Source organism: Pongo pygmaeus, chromosome 2, assembly GCF_028885625.2.
Source record: "Pongo pygmaeus isolate AG05252 chromosome 2, NHGRI_mPonPyg2-v2.0_pri, whole genome shotgun sequence".
Taxonomy (NCBI): domain Eukaryota; kingdom Metazoa; phylum Chordata; class Mammalia; order Primates; family Hominidae; genus Pongo; species Pongo pygmaeus.
In genome coordinates this window covers 123,190,770-123,208,089 of record NC_085930.1, presented here as the reverse complement: position 1 = coordinate 123,208,089, position 17,320 = coordinate 123,190,770, and the positions used below count along the sequence as shown (strand labels likewise).

Here is a 17,320-nt window from a genome sequence, read left to right as displayed (position 1 = left end):
GGAGAATTACATGCATGTTAAAAATATTCATATTAGAGAGTTAAATCATGACTTTTTACATTCTAGTTAAACCCTAATATTAGAAGAGAGAATTGAATGGGCAGGTGAAATAATCGTTAATTGTAAACATTCAGGTGGCCACAGGGGCCTGGCGGGGGAGTAGGTGACATGAAGGAGTGTCAGGGAGGAGGCAAATTTGAGGACACAGAGACTTTCTCAAGAGGAGCATCACAGCTCACAGTCAGCTGACTGTTGTCTTGGGATGGTGTGGGCCCACTGTTGCCAAGTCTTTTTTATTTCTTTAAGTGGAATTAGAAAACCAGCTTTGCATGTGAAATCTCTGAATTTTAAAACTTGGTTTATATTTTAAAAAGAAAAGAGTTTAGGCCAAACAGAACACATCTCTTCTCTGTATCCAGCTCTTGTACCCACTGTAGCAATTTCTGCTTTAGCTTCTCCGTCTGTGCCCAAGTTATTTGGTTGTTAGAAACCAAGCGCCTTGGACCACGTTATATTACTTTTTAAAGGGATGCCTTTCCCAAATATGGTAGTACTCTGGCCCTTTTCCAGAGAAAATATGGGAATCATCTGTTTTGACCAATATTTTCACATGTTTAATAAAACTGTAATTGAAAAACCTTTCAGGTACCAGGCATGCACAAGAACCCTGCAGCATATTTTGAAAAAATGAAGCAAAACCCTCCACAGAGAAATTTATCAGTGAAAATTCTGCTCTCAGAGAAAATTGATATTCGGACCAAATTCCATGCTTAGTTGAGGCAAATGGCTCATTTCAGGGGCTGATTTTTCAGATTCTCTAATAGTCACTATCTTTTAAAAATCTGTTCTTACCAGATTTTGTGTTAGTTTCTGCATTTTCCATTAAGCTGCCTCAGTACTTTGAGATAAAGAATTGTTTAAATCCTAAATGAATAACTTAATTAAAAAGCACATCTTCATTTAGACCTTCCTTATTTCCAAACCTCTTTTGATGAAAATCATTTCGTGCATTTTTAAAAATTCCCTAGAAGAACTTAAAGATCTTGAGGAAAGGACCATGTCTTATCCCGTCCTCCCTTTCCTCAAGGGTTTAAATATGAGGGCTCTCAGAAAGCAGCACATTTTCGTTTATGTTGACTAATTTTACTGGTAAGTAACAAATTACTTTAGTTGAATTGGAATGTTATAAAACTCCGTCAGTCCTGTATCATTATCTTGCCTCTATCAGTCTGTGCCATTTACCAATGTTGTTTTGACTATCACCAAGAGAGTTATTTAATCATCTTTTATTTTCAATAATAAATTATTTCCTTGTTGCTATAGCACTCCAAGTCCTGTCAACTGAGGGAGAATTGTTTTCTCAGTTGCTATCACTTTAAGTAAAGTACCAACTTTAAAGCACTTCTCAGCAGAGGCATAAAGTTATTATTTTGACAGTTCATGAAATAGTGCTCCATTCTACTCTTTCACTTGATCTAATATACCATTTGCATAATGGCTTAACTTTTTCAACTGGCTTCCTCTTTTTCTCAGCCCCAAACCCTACATTCTGGTTTTTGACTCATCTCATAGTCCCTGCAGTCAGTCTTTGCCAGATAAAGGCACTGTTAAAGTGACCTTTATCAATGAAAAACTTAAGAATTTCATGTATTGATGACAGTATTTACTATGAACTGCTTGCTTCTCCCCAGCTTTCAGAAATTTATTTTATTCACTGAGTCCTATTAGAGCTGAAAGAGCATGATTGAGAAAGCTACAATTGTTTCAGCTTTTTGAATATGGCACAAGTGCTAGAATTCTGAAATACTGCCTTTGGCAACAATGTGTAGATATTTCCACCTGCAAGAGTCATTTTAAATGTTTAGGTTTTGTCTTCTGTTATGTGGCCTGTATCTCAGAGAGGTCCCCTGCCACGCTAAAAACAAAAACAAAAACAAACAACAGAAAAATAAATGAAAATTCAGCAACTGTTGGGGGGACTCAAATTGTACTTCATTCTTCAATGATAACAAGAAAGCAAGAAAACCAAGTATGCATTTTTAGGATTTATTTGGGGTCATCGGGGCTGGTAAGTGTTAAATAGGAAAGGATACCATTGAAATTCCAGCTCAGTTATTTTATGTTTCTCGCTGGAGAAAGCAAATTATTTTTCCGTTCAGCTACAGCTTGTTTCATTCCGTAGAAGACTAAAAAAACTTCCTTGTAAATTACATTTAAAAAAATTTGAGTTTAAAGGTACAGCCAAGATTTCAATTTAAAGTACCTCATTGGATGAATTCCTTTGAGACACAAGTAATCATTCCTTAATCCGTTAATTTAATTGTTTGGTAAATACAAATTTATGTTTATGCAGTTTTCTTAAAGCAATCATAGCAAACTACTAAATTCATGAGCCAAAATGCTAGTGAAACTCAAACCTACAAAGCTAAATTCCCTCAGTTGAACAAGTCCAAATGGGGAAATCAAACACATAAATGCATAAACACACACACTGACACACACACTTCCCGTATCAGCTCTGTCTCCGTTTCTGACCTCATGTTTGCATTTAAAGGCAAGTAACTGCAGTTGTTAATTTTGCCTCTCAAACTAGAATATAAGCCACAGGAGTGTAGGGACCAACCTGGTGTTTGTTTTAGATCTCTTGTTGTGTGGAGAATATCCCAGATATTTGATATCTTTAATTGTTGGCCAGATGGTAGGTAGTTTCAGTGTGAAAATATATATATATGTGTGTGTGTGTGTGTGTATAGTGCTGGGATTACAGGCGTAAGCCACCGCACCCGGCCCTTACTAGGTATTTTACTAGAATTATTTCCTGCTCTTTCAAGAGATTTTAGAGTATTGATTATGTCGTTCTTGAAAGGTTTTAAAAGCAATATTAGTATTACAAAAACATGTGCATGAAAAGGAAAATTGATGCTTTCGAGCTTATCTCTTTACTTTCTGCCCACATGGCAGTCTCCCTATTAGGTATGGTTTCTCCACTTCTGATCCCGGTGCCCAGAGGCTATGTGGGGCTGTCACTTGAATGAAAGCTGCATGCATCTGCCATGACAGAATCTGCCTTGCATTTGCTTATTTATAATGAAAACATTTTTTAAGTACAGAAAAATAATAGAAAATTCAAAAGTAACAGAAGGGTATGAAATAAAAAATTGCTTCTCAACCTCAGTTTTCTACCTATTTATTTTCCTTTTACAGGGCCAGATAATGTTTGATTCTCATGTTCTTGCATCTACTCCCAGAGACAGTCTACATATGTAAGCATGCATGTGTGTGTGCACTTGTGTGTGTGTGTGTATTCCCTTTAAAAAGCAATAACAGGCCGGGCACGGTGGCTCAAGCCTGTAATCCCAGCACTTTGGGAGGCCGAGGCAGGTGGATCATGAGGTCAGGAGATCAAGACCATCCTGGCTAACACGGTGAAACCCCGTCTCTACTAAAAATACAAAAAATTAGCCAGGCGTGGTGGCGGGCGTCTGTAGTCCCAGCTGCTCGGGAGGCTGAGGCAGGAGAATGGCATGAACCTGGGAGACAGAGCTTATAGTGAGCCGAGATGGCGCCACTGTACTCCAGCCTGGGTGACAGAGCAAGACTCTGTCTCAAAAAAAAAAAAAAAAAAAAAGCAATAAAAGCAATAACAACGAAACAGAAATGGTGGTGTGTCAACCAGGGTTCCAGTTGCAAGCAGATGGCACCCTCAAATTAGGGAGATTTAAGGAGAGTTTAGTAAAAGAAGTACTTACAAAGGTATGGATAGAGTCAGGGGAAACCACCACAAAATGAGAGAAACCATAGTGCAGATACTTGGGACTAGTAATTGCTATGTTGACTTGCTAGGCCCAAAGGGGCAAGGAGAGGGAAGAAGTAAATCTTGGAAGTGACCTCCTCAAGAGAACCTGTGACCTCCAAGTGAGGGACTCAGCCAGCTGGAAAAAATTCCACAGAGGGAGCCAGAGCACAGATACCCTAAATGTGCTCCTCATTGCTTCCCTTAGATACCGCTGGGTCTCCCCATTGGCCAAACTTAATGGAAGCTTGAGGGCAAGAGAGCTGGTTGATGTAGTCCATAAAGATGAGCCTCCTGGGGCAGACAGTCTGGTGACCAAGGGTGGAGAACTGATCTCTAAGGGCGATAGAAGACACCCAGCCCAAGGAACTCTATACATTGGTTTCTACCTTGGTTTTTTTCTTGAATGCTATAGCCTGGGCTTCAACACTTATAAAGATAGCCACATGAGCTGCCCCTGCTTTTTAGTCATTGCGTTGTATTCCTTGTTTGGATTTGTCTAATTTATTTTACTAGTCTTCTCTTGATGGGTGGTTAAAAAAAAAAAAAACCTGTTTGTCCTTACAAACACTGCAGCAAATTTATCAATGAATATCATAAATTTTTAGAAGTGAAAGTGCTAGGCAAAAGGCTACTTGCGTTTGCAGTGTTGATTGATATCAATAACATGTACTCCTGAGATGTTATACCTGTTTACACCCCAGCATTATGAGAATGTTTGTTTCCCCATACTTTACCCAGCTCACTGTGTTATCTGACTTATTGATCTTTTTCAATATGAGTTAGGTGAAATATGGTATGCATTTTTAATCTGCATTTCTCTTGTTAGCAATGAGGTTGACATGCTTCACTTTTAGAGCTTATTCTCTGGTGGCACTGTCAGGAAGTAATATTTAAAGCAGCGTTTTTTTAACACAATATAGAGAGCTCATATGATATATTATTTGTTTCCAATAAGCATTGATAATGATTTTAAATGGCATTAATTCTTCTGGCACTTGTTGAGTACTTACTATTTAAAAGCAAGAATTATAAGACATTCTCATTTCACAGAGATTTTAGAGTATTCACTTTGTCATCTCTGAAAGGTTTTAAAGTATTATTACTACAAAAATATTTGCATAAGAAGGAGAATTGATGCCTTCAGGTCACTTGTCTCTGTTTTCTTCCTGCACAGGCTATAGTCTCCCTGTTAGCTAAATGATGGTTTCTCTAGTATTGACCTTGGTACCCCAGAGACCATGTGGACTGTCAGTTGAAGGAAAGCCCCACACCTCTCTTCTCTCAAGGTATAATTAGATAAAGCATTAGGGTTCAAACACATTTTTGGAAACTAAAAAGAAGGTATTGTATTAGAAGTTCCAATCAGAGTGTGCAATAGATTTTCAGCAAAAAGAAATATTCCTAAAATGTTCCTATCTTTGGTTTAATCACAAGGTGTTTGGTTGGTTGGTTGGTTGGTTGTAGTAGTTGGCCAAGGTATCTGATTGGCTTGGGGATGTCTTTCCTGAAGAATTATACAGGGAATCCTCTCAGATTGCTTGATTTTCTTCTTTGTTCTGGGTGGGAGGAAGTGTGTGACTAGCCAATAGCCTTGTCCCACCTTGTCTCAAGGGTCGGAGCTGCTGTTGCCAGCATCACAGGCCACAGCGGCTTTCTGCCAGATGGCTGCCTCAGTATCTGACTCGGAAATGCTGCAGGCAATTCAAAACCTCCTTTCAGAGAACATGTCTTTCAATTCTGGGCCCATATGGTGATCAGGGCCTCTGGGTTTGCAATCATTTAAGAGGTCAGGCTCAAGGGAAAAGCATATGGAAAGAACTGGAAGATGAGAAATGCCTGTAAAAAGGTGAAGAATAGGTATTTAGTTTCACTAACTCCAAAATGACTGGAGAAAGGGAAACAATTATTAAAAACTGGGTTCTCCACAGCCTTCTCACTCAACATATAGTGGGCTGGCAGCACGGCATCACCCGGGGCAGCAGCTCCCTTCCTATCTGTAAGGTCAGCTTTGTGTGTACTTGGCTAGGTTCTGGTACCCACTAATCTCATTGTTGCTGTGAAGGTATGTTGTAGATGTGATTAACAGCTAAAATCATTTGACTTTAAGTAAAAGAAATTACTCTCTATAATGTGAGTGGGCCTCATCCAATCAATTGAACAGCCTTAAGAGCAAAAGCTGAAGTTTCCGAGAGAAAAAATAATGCCTCAAAACTGCAGCATTGATTTCTGCCTGAGTTCCCAGGCTGCCAGTCTGCCCTATAAATCTCAGACTTGCCAGACCCCACAGTACCACTATGCTACATCTGCAGGTTAAAAATATTCCCAAAGTACTTGTGTATTAATATTTGAGAAGCAGTACTCTAAAACAGTAAATTCTATTCACCAGTTTCCATGGATTATTCTTTGAGATGTTATTTAATTGTGTCAATTTCAGTGGTCTTACTATGAATATATAACACTAATCAAGACATCCACAGGTGTTTGTAGAACAAATAAATTTCTAAGTTTCCCCCCACAAAAAACATTCCAGAAAACAACAGTAGGTAGATACATGAATTCAATGATACACGAATGCATGAATTCAATGATACATGAATGCATTTCTGACAAGTGTTTATGATTATTGTTAAGCCTTGAGATTTTACCTAATGGTTCAGCTAATAATAGACACTATTTCAAAGATTTGGACTAAGGTCATATTCAGAATTTCTAATATTTATCTGAAATAAGTCTAAATCTTATTAGGCTGCTCATTTGACCCTCAAAGACAATAGTACAGTTCCAGAAATAGACACAGCTAAGCAGTCAATTCATATTCTCAAGACCTGGAACCTCTGTCTATAGGCAGTGAGTGTGGGGAAAATGTGAGATAAAATGGGGAAGGTGGTATGACCTAGAGTGAAGGTTTTGATATTACTCATGGGCTTATTTGAAGAGAAGTGAAATATTATGGGCCATGTGATACTATCATATGCTGAGAGATGCTATCCATGTTCACCTCCTTTAGTGGATGGCTTTCTAGGTGACAGATATTCTTATTGGAACTTCTTTCTGGAGAACTTTATGAATAACGAATTTGCCTATTAGGGGTAGAAAATTCTCTAAAGATGGTTAGCTGCTCACAGAGAGTCTATAGGAATCGAAATACAGTCATCTCTCGGTACCCACGGGGGATTGGTTCCAGGACTCCTCAAAGAGACCAAAATCTACAGATGTTTAACTCCCTTATATAAAATTGTGTAATATTTACATATAACCTACACATATCCTCCCATATCCTTTAAATCATCTCTAGATTACTTATACATAATACAATGTAAATTCTATGTAAATAGTTGTTATACTGTGTTGCTTACGGAATAATGACAAGAAAAAAAGTCTGTACATATTCAGTACAGCCACAATCATCTATTTTTTAAAAAAAATATTTTCCATCCACGGTTGATTGAAACTGCAGATGCGGAACCCACAGATACAGAAGGCTGACTGTATACTGCCTTAATATGAGAATATCTTAACTAGAGAGACTTAGACTAATTTAACAATCTGGATTAAAAGTAATGTTGAAGTTGGATTAGGGTTTGCTATAGGGTTAATTAGGTGGGTTTTGTGTCATTGTTTAGAGGAGTATCTTTATTCCTAGCTATGCACATGTATGCACTTACTTTCCTTCCCATTCCTTTGGCTTTTTAAACATTATTAAACATAAGGAGATGTTGTTTGATATCTGAGGTCGCGACTGGTAACATCTTTTCCTGTGGTTTGGAGTGCACAGATGCAATGTCCCATACAGCAAATGACTGTTACCCTTTCCTCCCACTGGCCCTCATCCCACTCTGACCAGCAGTATACCACTTAGCATGTTATTAGTGACTCTTGAGGATTCTGGGGTTGGCTTGGGATGCCTTAACTGGATCTTATGGGCCTCAGAGAATCTGCGAACCTTCTCAGATGACCTACAAATGTTGTATTTGTTTCTTTTCCCCCAGTCTAAAGTATGTTTGTAAGGCTTTTATCAAACTTAGGTGACCCCAGCAAAGGTTTAGAGTAGCTTTGCCCTCTGAACTTAACTACCTATTCCACCAGTACATATGGTATGCATAAAAGGACCTGAGGACCTATATCATATAGAGGAAAAGAATACTAGTTTAAAACAAAGGTTGGAATGTTTATGACCTCAAGGGCTACCTGGAATTGTTAAGCTGGGGAGCCTCCTAGGGTCAACTAATAGGGAGTCGCTGGCTGGTGGTGAACATGTCCTGCATACAGGCTTTTAAAAAAAAATTCTGGTTAAGCTGTAGCAGTGGTAGCTTTTGGTAACTTCTGCTATAACAAGGAGAAAAGTGTGGCATCCCTGGCTGGATTCTTGTAAAGTAATATGCTATATCTTAGGCAACTTTCCTCATATACAGTGGGTGCTCAGCATGTGCAAATTCTTATTGTACACTGCCCTTCCTACCATATGCCTGTGTCTGTATGCAGTACAGTTGCTTGTGTGGCGTTTCTTCAAAATTCAGTGGAAAGGCTTTCTCTTGTTGGGTCTACCCATAAAGTAACATGTATTGTATCTCGCCAGGGGCCCCATTACAGTGGTGCGCCTGGAGCCGTGCAAATTGGTGGACCTTCTTTCTCTCTCTTTCTCTCCCCTCCCCCTCCGTCCTTCTTTCCCTTCCTCCCTTCCTTCCTTCCTCTCTCTCTCCCTCCATCCTTCTTCCCTTTCTCTCCCTTTCTTCCTTCTAATGGTCCTTTTTTCTCTTCTCTGTTGATGGTGTTCTGCAAGCATCAGACTTAAACCACTTGCATTTGTCAACACATCTGTGGCCACCACTGCTCCCAGCACCCATCTCATCTGTTCTCATTTCTGTCTTATCTATCACTGCTCACTCCTGTCACTATTCTCATGTTTCTAAGGTTTTGCTAGAAAAGGACTGGCCAGCACAGAGAAGCATTTCTATCTGAGGTGTGAAAGAGCTAATCACCTCTCCTTAGGTGCATGTTTTTCACAAAGGAAATAATTCCAGCTTTATCCAGGTGCTGTCCCCTCAGCAGCGTAAGCTGTATATGTGTTTGTGGTGGTGGGGTGGGGGTGGGGGGGTTGCTGTTTTGTTTTCTGCTTATTGTGTTTTTTCCAACTAATTATAGGTCAGGGTTCTCAACCTTGGTTCCACATTAGAATCGTCTGGGCACCTTCTAAAAATCCTGATGCTTCAGTTACCTTCCAGAAAAATTAATTCAGACTATCTGGGAGTGGGACCCCTTCAGTATTTTTTAAATTTCCTCAGGTGATGGATTTCAACATGCTCTCCAAGTTGATAACCACCAATCTAAGCTAAAATTCTAAAATGTTGGAAGGCTGAATTTCAAGTAATGGAAATTTGATTTTATATTTACAAATAACAAACCTTCCTAATCAGCAAATAGATGCTTGTCCAAAACATACTCTATACAAAAAATACATATGTATGAAATAAACAAAACGTGGTTTTACTTTTTTTTGCTTTAACAATGTTAAAGAAACCTAAAGTGTTATTAGTTGTTTCAAAAATTGATCCAAGTATAACCATGTTAGAAAAAAATACATATTCATTGTTGTGTTTCTCCCAAATTTCACACAGTTCAGAGAGTATTTCTGCCTATATTTTTAGCTAAGCATAGAGCTCTTGGTCTGGGAGACACTGAGAATTTCAAAATAGCTTGTTACCTAAAAATAAACTTCCTGAAATGAACTTGAGGCCCGAGAGGGATGAATGGCTTTATTTTTTTCTTCTCTATTTACTGTTACCACAAGAAAGCAAATCTTAAATTTATATATGTTTATATTTTTAGAGACCCAGGAAACAGGTGCTATGCCCAAGCTACAAAGACAGTTGCAGGGCAAAGTATCTATGACAGAATCCTAAAATTCACGGGACAGAGAGTGACTGTGGAAAGGCATTGAAAGTGTTCCTCTCTAGGCAAGAGCAGAGGGAACATGAGGCTTTGCTTAGGCCTCTCTAAGGGTTATGCCTTGGAAAAGTACCTCACAACTTTCTATGGCCCAGCAACTCCTCCAGCACCCCATGCGGTCTAAGTGCTTAATGTTTCTTAGTCTAGCATGTAAGTATTGATTCGTGTTTGCTGGTTGAGTGCCTAGTAGCCTTGTCATACTTCACTGACTGTCCAAACTCATGTCTTAAACATCATCACCATCTCATTGAGGAAGAAAATGGGGAATGGGGTGTTACACCTTTATTTAAACTGCCCCTAGTTTGCAGCATGTATTTTGCAAAGAATAGTCTGTCTTCCATATTTTATTGAATAAATGTGAATGAATATCACATTTATAATCACACTCCTCTCTAATCTGAGTGAAGAAGTTCTGTATCCTATCCTACATGGCATCAAGGGCCAAACATGGACTCCTTATATTCATCCTGTGTTCACTCATTTATGCAATAAACATTTTTGTATACCCGCTATGTGACAGGTTCTCTTCTTGGCACTGGAGATATAGTAGGTAAATGAGGTGGAGAAAGTCTCATGGAGCTTACATTTTTGTGGATAGATTATTAGCAAGTATGCGATGCAGATAGTTTGTACAGACAATAAAACGGAGTTGCTATAGGATGAAGAGGTGGCATTTGATCAGGGACCAGAAAAGTGACAGGTAGCTCAACAAAGGTAATAGCAAGTGAAAGGCCTGAGGAGGGAATGAACTTGGCTTCTTTCCAGAAAGGGGCAGGAGGTTGGTGATGGTGGTGGTAAGGGAGAGGTACAGAAGGCAGATCCTGAGGTGGATTCAGCTTTTATTTGCTGCGATCATAACTCCAATGCCTCACCAATGCTTGGGATTGTGTCTAGGAGGCACTAAGTAAGTGTTGGTTAATCAATTGATTTGCCTCAAACACAGAGAGAGGTCAGTAGAACTAGTCCCTTGGAAAGAAGACCCTTATAGCTCTTTCAGGAGTAGGTCAGGAAAATGGCGGCAAAGTCTTGTGCCTCCACCAACAGTTCCTCCTTTTGTGTGGCACTTCATGACTCTGTGAGGTTATAGCCTCCCTGCCCAGCTGGGCGGTGATGCTCGCCTGGCTCCCACATCCTCTGTGCTGCCCTCTATTTTGGGTCACCCTGACTTGGTCTGTTTCCTGTCTTATTCACCCAGCTAAACTATAATTTCCTTAAGGGTACTTTTATTTATGGGCCCAGCACTCCGTACTATGCCGTGGGCCCATCTAGGTTTCTTTATTGAATGATAAGATTTTTGTAGAAAGTGGGGCTTATGACAACCATTGACAAAAGCAAATGGCTACTCAACCACCCCAACCCTTCACCACCCCTCACCACCGTACAATGGATTTTATTACAAATTGCGTACATGAAAGAATTCTAATCTGATGTGAAGGAATTATTTTGCCTTTCTTCAGATTCATTCTCATGACATCAAGTTCATTTGAAATTGCATAACATCTTCAGGAATTCATTGGCAGGCTGCCTGGCAGTTGGATAATCATTTAATATATCTTTCTCTCTCCTCAGTTAATAATGACATGATGGTCACTGACAACAATGGTGCAGTCAAGTTTCCACAACTGTGTAAATTTTGTGATGTGAGATTTTCCACCTGTGACAACCAGAAATCCTGCATGAGCAACTGCAGCATCACCTCCATCTGTGAGAAGCCACAGGAAGTCTGTGTGGCTGTATGGTAAGCGAGCCTTTTAAGAAGTTATTCTTTCTTTTCCCCTTTTTACATAATGTATTCTCATAGTACACACAGTCAGTGTATCTCTGTCCCCTAAATGTAAACACCTGTTCCATTTCCCTTTCCTTTAGACCATCTCTCTTTCGATTATTAAATGTAGTTTCTAGGGGTGTTCTCTGCATGTATGTGTACGTTTATGTGGGTATATAGACATATCATGATCATAAAATGATCATGATAAACGTAAAGATCATAAAATGATCTTTAATGTAATAAATCTGGAAACTCTTTCTTGTATCAAGAAGAGGGATTTGCCACTTAGTAGTCATTTAACCGACACCTCCTCAGCACCCCATAGTGAGGCCAGGAGCTTTGTTCTCCTGAGGCAATCTCAGGTCTGGAAGAAGAGGTGATGAAAGGTTGGCTGTTGGGAAAGAAAACTACCAGCCAAAAATGGGGAATCTACTTGGAGAAACACAAAAACAACCTATTTTTTTAGTCAGAAATCCTGGTTATATCATTTGTATAACTGTTGGGCTAGATATGACTTCTTTCTCCCGGCTCAGAACTACGTATTTCTTTTTTTTTTTTTTTTTTTTTTTTTTGAGATGGAGTCTTGCTCTGTCATCCAGGCTGGAGTGCAATGGCACAATCTTGGCTCACCGCAACCTCTACCTCCCAGGTTCAAGCAATTCTCTTGCCTCAGCCTTTCGAGTAGCTGGGATTACAGGTGCCCGCTACCACACCTGGCTAAGTTTTGTATTTTTAGTAGAGACAGGATTTCACCATGTTGGCCAGGCTGGTCTCGAACTCGCGACCTCAGGTGATCCACTCGCCTCTGCCTCCCAAAGTGCTGGGATTACAGGCATGAGCCACCGTGCCCAACCAGAACTATATATTTTTATCAGATCACATTTTCTCCTCTCTCTCTGTCTCTCTCATTCCCTCCAACTCATACACACATCGCAAATAATAATTATACATACACAGTGGATACTCATGAATCATTTGATTAATTCATGGTTATAGATTGTGAGCATGAACAAGAAATAAACAACCTTGATCTTTAGAAGAGTTGTAATTTTACAAAAGTACATAAATTCATTAATGAGATATGACATTTTGCAGACTTATTCTGATGTTTTTAATTTATTGGCCATTTCAAAAAAAGTAACTTATGTGGCTCCTGGCTAGTTGACAAACAAGAATATAAACCCAAATATCTCTCCCCCGTTTTTGGGAATGAGTCATTTGAGACCCCTAGACCATGTAAAGCTAGCCTTGATGATAGATCTGGAAACCTTACAAACTTCTGTACATAGCAGGGGATGAACTGGTTTCTTAAGAACTGAAGGAACGTTAACAGCAAAGATTTGTCATGACATACTTGCCAATATGATGTGATACCTGTCCATGTCCACTTCTAGGTAACGCTTTCAAAGAAAGGATTTGGACAAAGAACGTGTTCAGAGGAGAGGGACCAGTGTGGTTAGAGGCCTAGAAATCATGCTGTCTGAGGAATGGCCTGGGCAATTAGACATGGTTAGTACAGTGAAGAGAGATCGTGGGTTCTGCTGACGAAATTGAAAGGCTCTCAGGTAGAAAATATAATAAACATATTCCGCATAACTCTGAAGGGTAGAGGGAGGATCCGTAACATTTGCAAGCAGGCAGACTTGTGCTCAGCATAAGTTTAGACATTTTCACAATCATGGTTTCCCAACAGCAGAACAGGCTTCCTTTTCTGTAAGCACCAAGTGAAGTTCAGGAGAGGCTGGATGACCATATGTCAAATAGAATGCAGGAAAGATTGAGACACCAGACTAGATGGCCTCAAAGCTTCCTTCCGTGGTTTCTTAAATATCTACGGTGGTGTGAGTGCTTGCTTTTGCTACCCAAAAAGGCTCTTTTAATTAAGATTTTTGTTTTCCTGACCAGTAATACAAGCCCGAATCATTGAATGTGAATCAAGTCTCTCTAGAATAGAGGCTTTGCTAGCCTCAAAAAAATGTGAGCGTGTCGAAGAGAGGAGGCCTCCCTGTGTTTTCTGTGTCCCAGCTATAAAGGGTAAATACAGTGAACATCATTTTGACCTGTGTTGGCCAAAGAAAATTCTCCTGTGAAGCCAGGGGTGTTGATAATGAGAAGGGGGAATATAGGGTACACTATAGTGCCCTCCTTGATCCTCCTTCATGACCGAGGCACTCATTCCCTGGGAGTGTTGGCTGTTGAAGGATCACTGCTGAGCCTTCCCTCCAGTGATGGGAGCTGCCTCATTCACGTTGGACACCTTTCATGGGTAGCCATCATCCCATGGCTAGTTGATGCAGAGAAACAAATTCCTGGTTATTTTGCCATAATGTGGGACATCTTTGAAGGACCATCCCATTTTCAGAGTTTCCAAGGCATTCATCGAGGCCTTTGCTGCAACCTGCATTATGGTTTAGCTTTTTCCTTCTGTGCAATACTGTTACCTTTAGTCCCTTACAGATGCATCTCCAAAAACCTTCTGCACAGACCTCTCACAGCCTCAAGGTCTGTTTCCAGGAAACCTAAACTAAGACAGGAGGCTATTGTAAAAATAGCCAATGTGGAAACTGAAAGGCTCTACTATGATTGTAGATTTCAGTGTTGTTGTTTTTTTTAATCAGTTTTAGTGTTTTTTCATTCATTCATTCATTCATTCATTCATTTAACTAATGTCAGTTGTGTGCCCATTCCATATAAAATGCTTAAGTTGTCTCCAAGGATAGAAATATTTTATAACCAAAATTATTATTATTATTATTATTTTTAAATTGAGAGGGAGTCTCCCACTGTTGCCCAGGCTGGAGTGCAGTGGCGTGATTTGGGCTCACTGCAATCTCTGCCTCCCGGGTTCATGCAATTCTCCTGCTTCAGCTTCCCGAGTAGCTGGGATTACAGGTGCACACCACCATCACCCGGCTAAGTTTTTGTATTTTTAGTAGAGATGGGGTTTCACTATGTTGGCCAGGCTGGTCTCGAACTCCTGACCTTGTGATCCACCTGCCTCGGCCTCCGAAAGTGCTTAGATTACAGGCATAAGCCACCACGCCCAGCCTCCAAAATTAATTTTATCATGTTGGTTCTTCTTTCAGTGGAAATTGACAACCTCTTCAGTGGCTCAGAACAAATATTGCAGGACAAAAAAAGAAGTCCGTATTTACTTCTTCGTATTTACCTTTCCTATGCTCAGCTGTATCCAAAAAGGGTTTGAAAAGTTAGCTGTGCCTGGCTGTTACAGGAGTGAGTGGAGAAAGCAGTTAAGGTCTTTACCAGGTCTCAAGTATTACAGTTGTTTTCTCTCTGTGATTTTAGTTCTCTCAGTAGCTAAGAGGTAGAAAACCAGAGGCTCTGGAAGAGCTGCCCAATAATTATAGAGCAGCTTTCTTTCCTGGCTCACAGTTCCTTCTTTGGCCTCTATAAGCGTCACAAGGAAGAGAGACCATGCCTTTCTGTGGACACAGCATATCTTCATTTTATTACCAAAACCAGAAACAACCTACACACACACACACAAAACTGTGGGGGCAGGGAGGAAGTTGTCCTTGTTCCATGACTACAACTGATTTGAAGACTGCCCAGTAGCTTTGGGGTTAAAGATGGGTAGATTTCCAAATATACATCATTTGTTGTATGATCATGCCAACTTTCATTTAGTTTCATTTGGTGTCCTGATAGCCACCCTCAACCAATTATTCTGCTTGTCACTCTTCCTGTCACAGCAGGGACCAACTTAGCAAAGCCTTGCTCCTCTTGTGTCATTCAGAATTCTAGTTTAAGAACCCTTGAGCCCCTTCACAAGCAGACACATGTACCTCCACTGGAGTCAACTCTGGGCTGCATGGATGTTGACACTGGCACCATTCCTGCCTGGGCTGTCCTAACCCATACCCTTGCCCTTATCCCTTTGTCAACATATTGTCCTTTAGTGTCCTTGACTTAAGCACTAAAAAGGTGGTATTGGTCAAAGTTGCTCTTTCTCTCATGGGGATGGCCCCACGTCTTTTATAGGTGCAAGCTGTGTCTTAGCTGCTTCTTGCTTCTAGCCTGCCTTCCATTTTCCTTGCTGTGAGCAGTGAGCCTTTGTGCATGGGGCAGGGAGGATTAGGGGAAAATTGGTGAGTGAGTACATGCATGCATTGGCTCATGTGTGCACTCAGAATCTTCATAGAAGATTACTCTAGCAAAACTGACTGGACCAAATTAGCCCTTCCTTCTGCTCCCTCTCTAGACAGAGAGAATGTGATTCAAGACCACAGGTATTTTGCATCTAAAAAGGACAGAGGTGAAAGGGAGGATGTCAGACTAACCTTGTTGGACAGTCATCTAAGATAGTATGTTCATGAGGGAGCAGAGGGAGGTAGATAGAGAGGTGATGGCCCTTTTCCAAGAGAGCCAAAGTGTTCTTTTGTTCAATTATAATAGTGGGCATTAATCATGTTGTTTAAAAATCTAATGTACACTGACAGCCAATTGAGCATTTCCTAGGGCCCAAGGAAAATGCTATGTGAGAAATTCTCTGAGCCCTGGGCTAAATTAGTCTTCAAATATGTGCTATGAAGGGATACTAAGTGTAAAAGTAGTTAGTTTATGACAGCATAAAATATTTCATTGAACTGTAAATGAAGAACACCCTGACATCCTTTTCCATTTCTTTTATTTATTTGTTTTGTTTGTTTGTTTGTTTTTTCTGAATTGCTCCTTTCTGTAATTTGGGAAAGACTGCAGTTCTTTATCTGGGATGTTTTTTCCCGTTTTTCTCGGCAGAACCAGCTGTTGACAAGGAGTATACCCTTTACACGCAATGCTCTGGGGCCCAGCAAACAAAAAAAGAGGAACTGTGACTATTTCCTCAGGCATGCTCTTTGAAAACAGTATAGCTAGACAGGACAGATTTTGCCAGTTAAACTAGGGGTGTGATGTGAGGTCTGCATTACATTCAGGATGGAAGATTTAAAATTATCCTGAGTACCTAGGAATGTTCTTTTTTTCCGTGTCTTCCCCTTTAATGATTTAGTTAAGACTTAAATATGTAAAATTCTCCACCAGGACTGCCCCCAAGGAACGCTGTCTGCTCCAGGTGATGTTTGTAATCAGAAATGGGTTCCAAGAATAAACAAAGGAAAAACAGAAAAAAGTAGAAAAGCATAGGAGACTATAGGACAACCTGCGAATGCTGGAGAACAGGAACCAGCTGCCATTGTTAGGAACAACTTCATGAAGGAAGAGTATTCCAGATTGCCTTTCTGTCTGGAGGCCATATTATTCATTTATTCTCTCTCTCTCTCTCTCTCTCTCCCTCTCCCCTCGCTTCCAATGAATCTCTGCACTCTAGGAGAAAGAATGACGAGAACATAACACTAGAGACAGTTTGCCATGACCCCAAGCTGCCCTACCATGACTTTATTCTGGAAGATGCTGCTTCTCCAAAGTGCATTATGAAGGAAAAAAAAAAGCCTGGTGAGACTTTCTTCATGTGTTCCTGTAGCTCTGATGAGTGCAATGACAACATCATCTTCTCAGAAGGTGAGTTTTGTTCTCTTAAGGGTGTGGGACCTGAGATCTGTGCCAATTTTTTGCATCCTTGGTCTGCAGTGTCACAGAGCACATTCCTCCTGTGGTGGATTCCATACAGTGGATTAGGAGCCCATTCGGCTGGTGGAAAGAGGGGCTTAGGGAGTAGCAGGGTTTGTTCTGGTTCTCATCAAATATGGTTGACTGGGGTAAACATTATTATTTGTCTTTGACAAATAGTTTCTTTCACCTAGAGCAGTGGTTCTCAAAATGCAGCCCCTTGAGCAGCCAGCATCAGTATCACC

At 40.3% G+C, this 17,320-nt stretch overlaps 1 protein-coding gene across 2 annotated transcripts in view; it reads left to right on the top strand.

Annotated features, from left to right (window-relative positions):
* TGFBR2 (transforming growth factor beta receptor 2) overlaps positions 1-17,320 on the top strand; it is an 86,675-nt gene that overhangs the window by 27,027 nt on the left and 42,328 nt on the right. For both annotated transcript variants that reach the window (XM_054481596.2, XM_054481595.2), the window contains 2 exons: positions 11,312-11,480; positions 16,837-17,027. In XM_054481596.2, coding sequence (XP_054337571.1) covers positions 11,312-11,480; positions 16,837-17,027 — 360 coding nt within the window. The remainder of the gene's footprint in view (positions 1-11,311; positions 11,481-16,836; positions 17,028-17,320) is intronic.